This window comes from Marmota flaviventris, chromosome 2 (genome assembly GCF_047511675.1).
Source record: "Marmota flaviventris isolate mMarFla1 chromosome 2, mMarFla1.hap1, whole genome shotgun sequence".
Lineage (NCBI taxonomy): Eukaryota > Metazoa > Chordata > Mammalia > Rodentia > Sciuridae > Marmota > Marmota flaviventris.
The window spans coordinates 33,347,124-33,355,115 of NC_092499.1; the positions used below are offsets into that span (position 1 = coordinate 33,347,124).

Consider the following 7,992-nt stretch of genomic DNA (forward strand, 5'->3'; position numbering starts at 1 on the left):
TGCCCCATTACCACCTCCAACTCATGGTCCCCAAGACTATGGGCCACCACCTGTTGCAAAAGACTTAATGCCTTCAGGCTTTAAAGATGAACCTCCACCTACACCTGATTCTCAGAGTAGTGAGGGCTGTTCACAGGCCTTAAAACTGGGCCCATAAAATTAACCTCTGACACTTAGTCAGAAAGTGGATTATGAACTATTCATTGTGTTAAAGGATTATTGGCTTCAAAATATAAAAGTTTATTTTAAATGGTCTATGTTTTTAGAATGAAGCTGCCTTGGCGCAGTACACATTTTGAGCCAAAATATTTTCCCCCTAAATATCCCCCACTTAAGCTAGAGTATAATTCCAACTTTAAAACGTGCAATAAGGAATACCTTTGTTTTAGTTAATGTAGCATATACAATTGCTAAATGATTTAGAATGTCATAATTATGGACATTTCCTGTGGAAATGCTTTAAGAACATGTATTTCCATTATCCTATTTTTAGTGTATTCCAGTTGATAGAGAAATGGTGTTTTATAAGCTTGATTTTTCCTCTTCCAATATCTGGTCACAGAGACTGTTACGCTAAAAATGTTTACTCAAAGATCATAAACATAATTTTCCTTCTTGCTGAAGTTCTTTGTTGTAATAGTTCATAAAAAATTGTTTATTAATATTTCCCAAGTGTCTGTTGATTCATTGGATCGTCATGAGACTTTGTGCCATTGGGGAAGCATGTAAACTCACTTTCAGAACTGAAGATGGTGACTTGGAAGCATATTCCCTGTTGCTCACTGTTAAGGAGGCTGGACCTTGGTCAACTGTGGACTTCTACAGAGGATTTCTTTTACTTGTGAGAAGTCGTGTGGCTCTATTTTTGTAGCACATTCATGTACTTTTTTCTAACCATTGTCCATGTGAGAATGGTTTTCTGAGAATGAGTTTACATTAGTAGCAAGAGTTGTTTGACCTGAAGTTCTACTGCTTTTGCCATTATTGCATTATAACAGTAAAATATAAGGTGGTATGTTGTGTCTATAAAAAATAAGGAAATTTCTTTTTAAAAATGTACACACACACTCTTCTCTTTCCCATACCTTGCCACTGATTTTCAAGGAATATGATTAAAAAAATTAGAAAAGTATAATCCTCTGAGAAAGAATGAATGAAACTCTAAGGCTTATAATGTCTTTAATCAGCAACTATGGGCTGAATTAAATTCTTTTTTTTTTGATAGATACTCAAATATATTTTATTTAAAAATCAATTAAAGCAAGTCCTGAATCTGTAACTACTGTCTTTAAAACAATGTTTCTAAGAACTAGCTCTCCAGAGCTGTAATTTTAATTACGGCAATTTTAACAGTACATTTTAAGAGGTTTAAGATTTAAATAAAATTATAAAAGCCTGGTACTTTTGTTTACTGCTAGACCATATTCTTCCATTCTTTTAAGTTCTAGAAAGTAAAAGGATTGTTGAAACCTACAACATAACATATCATTGTTCTTTTTATGCCCCTAAATATTCTGAAAATAGGGGCAAAAGCTTCAGTTTGAAACAAAATCTCTGTGAAACAAAATCTAAACTACTGAAGAATTCAATCTACATAACCTCCATTTAATATCAGAAGCAGCAGCTGTGTGTAAGAGGAAAACCATATAATAGCTTATGCCATTTTTAACCATGTAAAATAAAATTTAAGTCACAAATACCAATTTTGAACGTATCTTTCAACCTCTACAGGACACAAGGCAATGCTGAAGTTACTATAACTTCTAATTTTAAAATAGCATTTAAATAAAGGTGATGTCAGGAAGATAGATTTTCAAGGAAAGGCAGATTTATTTTTTTATTCAAAGCAACAGTAGTTTTCCCTCTAAAGCCTTTTTTGTATTTATTCTATTAGTAAGCTATAATGCGTTCTACGTAGTTTATCTGAGCAGTTCTGAACCCACCCATAGTTGCCTCTCCTTACATCCATCTGATTGTACCACTTCTGTAGCAAAGCCCAAGGTAGCTGCCCATATACAGGTTGTGTAGAGAATACTGTCCCTTGATTCAGTTATACTTTTGTATCTCAAAAGTTTTAGAAGTCCTCTCCAGCAAATTGTGTTTGAGTTTAGTTACTAAAATCATTTCATTTGTGAAGCAGTAGTGTTTCAACCTGAAAGTATTACTGCTATAGTTGTAATTAATGTCCAGTGACTCATCCCCTCCCACACTAGAAAGTAAATTTAAACAACTAATTTGTGAGATACAGATTGTTTTGTGTTAATTGCTTCAATATAAAATCACCTTTTTTTGGGGGGGAGGTTTGGTCATTCAGGTCTGAATTAAAGCTAAGCTGATGACAATGTTCAATTTAAGTTCGTTTAATGCTGATGAAAGACATTCATACAAAGCATCCTCTTTTTTTTTTTTTTTTCATATAACCCCATTCTTTGGTGGCAGCTGGGGTTGTGGCTCAGTGGTAGAGTACTTGCCTAGCACAGGCAAGGCCCTGGGTTTAATCCTCAGCACCACATAAATAAATAGAGGTTAAAAAAAATAAAGCATTCTTATGTGAAGGATGCTAAATGTTTCTTCATATAAATTTTCACTTTGAGGGGCTGGGGTTGCGTGTGAGGCACTGGGTTTGATCCTCAGCACCACATATAAATATAAAGGTACTGTGTCCATCTACAACCAAAAAAAAGGTTTTTGTTCTTTTTTAAATTATCACTTTGATATACATGTTTTATAGTCTACGAGAAAACAGAAAGAACAATGTATCAGTTTTGCTACATTTTAATAGTAGATTTTAAGGGAGCAACATCAAACATCAGTAACATCAAACAAAAAGGTACTGAGTACTCCACAGGGTACAGAGTGCTGCCCAAGCACCTTGGAAAGTTTACATGACATGGAGAAGATGAGTCCCTTCTCTTGAGAAGTTTACAGTCTGGAAATTTTGACTACTCAGAGTTTCAGTTGAGTGAACATTTTATTAAGGCAAATTCTTCATTTCCTAGAACTACTGTAGACTGAACTATTTTTGCATTTGTGAAATTAACCCAATCCAGATGAAAGACTAATTTTGGCCGAGAATTCTTTCAGGCTCATATAGTTTTATTAATTTTCATCTAGTAAACAAAATTGACCTAACAGACAACTGAAAAATTAAAGACTAGATCTCTTGAAGTGCAAGGGCTAAAACAACTGTTATTCATTTTAAAAAGCAAATGGATGGTATCATTAGGGTTTACACTAGTTTAAAAATAGGCCAAGTATTGCATTCCCTTCATGCATTGTTCATTTAAAACAGTGAATATTAAAATACATGGGTTCTACATGTAACCCACAAAAAAGCTCCTCACAAATCTTTATGTTCTGTGTATCAAATATCCACCTCGTGTACTATGAAAGTTTTATTTATGTCTCATCATTAAGTTAAAAGTAATGTAAATAGTGAAATTATAATAGGCTAATGACCTGCATATTTTCATATGATTATCAATATATCTAAATAGGAAATAAATGTCAGTTGTATCTACCTATATTATAAAAAATAGAATATCTTTCCAGATTTTGCATACTCATCACTTTATAAAGACAAGGTATGCAGGTTTTAAGGTTTCACAATCAGTTGTCAGAAAAACAGCAGTTGTTCCTGTAGTATCTCATTAGCATCTGACTCAATTATTTTTAGATGACATGATTTAGAAGACGTAAACCCACCCCAAAATTTGTAATTATTCTGAGAGAGATGGTTTTAATGTTAACCCTAGAAACAATAGCAATGTGATGTAGAACAACTAATCGACATGACTAAAAATATGCTCACTTTTAGAAAAACAATCTGGTCATCTGGAAAAAAGTCACAGCTACAACCTGGAGAACACTCCCATATAAGATATTGATCTGGTCAAGGCACACTATTTCTAAGTAGAACTATCAGATGAGGGTGAATTTAGGCCAGCTCTAAGGAACAGCCTATAAGACAGACCATAACTGATCCAATTTCCTTTCAAAGCAATCTGGTACTATCCTACCCACTTCAATTCAAAAGTTTGAAGTTAATTCAAATCAAAAGACCATATTGGAGCAAAAGTGAGCAAATGTGTAAACACTAGCACATTCTTATTGCTGTATTAAGTTTGAAGATGAGCATACCTACCACAGTAGTATTGTTCCAGGAAGCAGGGTAGGAACAGTGGTAAATTAGGAAACAGACTATTAATTGCACAATTAATTGAAAAGTAAAAACATGTTTCAAAATCTACAATAAACCTGTATCCAAAGGAGTCATAACAATGAAGTGCTGGACTTTAGTTCTGTGGTACAGCTTTGCAATGGACTCACTGGCCGATAGGTACGGCTCACTTCCTTCCTCCTGTAGGATGAATATGCTACACAGAGCTATGATGATTTCTACTGAGTGGTAAAATTCACAGAAATTCCACATTACTCATGTCAGAATCATTCCATGTGCAAAGTTTGATGTAGATGAAGATAAAGTGGTTTCTTGGTCAATAACTGCAATTTCTTTCTTTTAAAGTCAGTGGGTTTCTTGTATCTGTAACCACAATAGAAAGATCATTGTTTAAAATACTTTGATGATTGATCTACTCCAATGTTACATTCTAGATAAGAGGGACTAAGAAGAAACATGAACTAGTAACCATTAAAACAGTAAGAATCCTATATGTATATCACTTACAGTTCTATTACAATTGGCCCAGGTTTAATCTCATCTATCTCCATGAAAGCAAAACACTTGGTGCTGGTAAACCTTTTTTTAGGCTTGTAGTGTTTGAATTCAAAGAAGATAGCTGCACCTAAGGAATTAAAACAAACCACATAAGCCAGAGACCACACATTTCTTACGTGTCACCAGAAGCCTATGATTTTACAAATTAACATGTGTCAAACAGTCTGATGACACAACTGTTGATAACTCACTGTGGCTGTCACTCCAAGCTCTTCTACCATGTCTGAGTGACATTTCTCCATATCATTTAATTCTACAAAGTACAACAAAATTGTATAGCAAGAATGTAAGTTATGTACACAGGTAGAATCATAAACTACCAAAATATAAAATATTAAATACCACAAGAAAAACAGAAGTTACTTAAATATCAGCAGTACCTATAGAAATGGTTTCAATAAGCACCTATATTAGATAGAATAGAAATTTAAAAGAGTTCATTTAAAAAAAATTCTAGCTTACATCATTTCTCTCCCTCCTGAAACCACCAAGCCCAGATTGCCCTTTCCATATTCTTACAAACTAACTGCCAGTTATAGTATCTTTTTACCCAATGCATCTTATTGAAAGAAAAAAAATAATTCTTTAACTGTTAGAAAGTAATCATTAGGTTCCTAAAAGGACTTAAGGTAATTATTAGGGACCCTGCTTCCTTAACTCTGTATTATGAGAAAAAATTCCCTATCAAATAATATTTAACCACATTATTACACAACTAGATAATGCAACTGCTAATTCTCATATTTTAAAAAAATGTTGATTTGACTTTCTTTAAGTCAATATTCATAACTATGTGACGTAAGATCTTGTGTTAAGTATACTATGAACACAAACCCAGATAAGTACTGTGTCCTTAAGAAGTCAGTAACTGATAATTACAAACCTTTGGTTAATTTTTCAATATGCTTCTGGAGCTCAATGTCCACATTAAAATGAACATATGTATCTTCTTTTCTTGAAGCCACAGGAGTATCTTGCACAGGAGTTAAATCTATGCCATTCAGATCTGGAGAAACAAATAAGTTTCTGCTTATGAGCATTCACATATACAGACGGAAAATCTAGAAACTGCAAAGGTTACAGTTCCTAAAGAGGCATGGAAGGAGCTGAGAGGAGATTCTCAGGCTAAGAGATTCCTATTTGGTGTGAGCAAGTATGTGAGAGTTGTTGAAGTTCATGGGGTATGTGGAGAGAAATGAATATAGACTGGAGAGGAGACCTCATGAAGGGGACAAGTAAGCCTTAACATGGCCAAGTGGACAAAACTTGATCTTCATAGTGAAGTGGTAAAAAGAACAAACATGTTTTCCTTAGGGAATAGCCCACTATATTTTTTTATGCAAAAAAAAAAAAAAAAAAAAAAAAAAAAAAAAAAAAAAAAAAATCTGGAGTATATAATTTGCCACAATGGAGCTCTGCCACCAATTTCTAACTTTGATCAAGTATATGGCTTATTTAGAAAAGCCTTTAAACCTAACCTTATCATAATTTCCCTGTTAAGAACCAAAAATGGATGAGAACAGCCAACAAAAACCCTTTTGTTAATGAATAATTTTTCATATATATTATCTAAATTCTGGTTATACTGTTTACAACATACCCTGAATTTACAACAACCAGATGGTACATTATATATAGTTTTAATTTTCCGGGTTTTAAAATTCAGTTTAATCAAATTCAACATGGACTCATTTAATAACTCCTCAGTGTTTACGTGTTATTCATTTATGTATCTCAAAAAGCTCAAAAACAATTTAGTACATTTAATAATTAAAAAATATTTACATAAAAATATTTCAGTTTAACATATGCAAAGGTAATTTAACATTTACAACATCATTAAATATTTTTGTGTTTTAAGTATACTTTCTGAATGAGTATGCAGTTTTACAAATGGCCTATCAAATAATATAAATATTTCCCAGTACACTATATATTTGATAACTGGTAACATCGGCATTTAAAAGTGTACCAGTATTAGTGCTGTGGATTATGTTCTTTAAATAAATGTTTTTCTTTGTGGTCATATTTTTCTTTTAATTAGCACTAATGAACCCATGGATCTGACTTTATTTCTGCAATTGATAAAAGTTCCTCCATTTAATTTCAGCACCGATCTGTTCCTTTCATGCAAAACTACAGATTAAAATAACCCATTTGTACTAACTATAGTTATTTCTATAAAATGGTATAATTTATTCCTTAATCACATCATCATCCCACGGGATTGCATTCAGGGCATGGATGTTATGGACGCCCCCTACTTCCCTGTCCCCTGATTTTCATCTGCCTCTGTAGGACTCACCTATGTAGATACCTCAGTAGCACAGGAAGAAGAGGGGCTGAAGCAGGAGAGATGGGAAAACAGGATATGGGGCTTTGTGTAGAAAACTACACACCCATGGAAGGTGAGGGGTGCTATTGTTAATCTACATCCTGAAGGCTGTAGCTGCTGTTAAGGACAATGTGTATGTTTAGTCCGCACGTTAGATGGAATCTGAAGAGCAAAAATCTATACAAACTCAAAAGCAAAAGTGAGTGTATAAGTAGGAAATATTTTTTGTAAGTCTTTCAGAACTATGTTCTGTTATGATCTCTTCTAGGATTTTGCCTCATTATAGAATGCATTAAAGTAAGTTGTCACATATACAAGACCATCCCCTGTCAAAAACTTTGTCCCATATGAGAAAAAACATAATGCAATTTGCCAGTTATTTACCCTTTACACTAACTGTAATATAGGGATCGATGCACTGTCCAGCATCTTTCAGACCAATTTTCTCAATCCTGATAGTGAGTAATGTCATTCCCGGTTCTGATGGCAACTTTGGTAATAAAGTACCTGGCAACAGAGAAACCTCAATAAAAGTTAGCTCCACCAATAATTCAGAGTAAATACTTTGACAAACAGAAGATATAGCCTACCTCTTAAGAACTAGCTAGGCATTATGTATTTTTATTTCCAAAATTCATGAACATCTGATGTTATACTTTTTTAGAAAAATATTTAATTTTACACATAGTATATCTGCATTTCCCAAGCATACAATCACCTTTAAGCAGAAAATAATAATTTCTATAATAATAGTGTATAGTATGTATAATAAAAGTTTGTTAAAACATCACTTGAGGAAGCCCAATTATACATAATAGTATAATATGCTCACATAATATTTATATTCCATATGTACTTCTATATTATACTCAGCATCTTAATATGAAGTGGTAGAACAAAGACAAGAAAAGCTTTTAAA

The 7,992-nt window shown here is 33.2% G+C and overlaps 1 protein-coding gene across 1 annotated transcript; it reads right to left on the bottom strand.

The window, feature by feature from the left end:
- Positions 1-4,431: 4,431 nt before the first annotated feature.
- On the bottom strand, positions 4,432-7,560 carry LOC114080650 (axin interactor, dorsalization-associated protein-like). Its single transcript, XM_071606862.1, has 4 exons — positions 7,458-7,560; positions 5,622-5,744; positions 4,688-4,805; positions 4,432-4,543 (listed from the first exon to the last, which is right to left on the bottom strand). The coding sequence occupies exons 1-4, from the start codon at positions 7,543-7,545 to the stop codon at positions 4,447-4,449; spliced, it is 426 nt and encodes a 141-aa protein (XP_071462963.1). The 5' UTR covers positions 7,546-7,560; the 3' UTR covers positions 4,432-4,446.
- Positions 7,561-7,992: the final 432 nt, after the last annotated feature.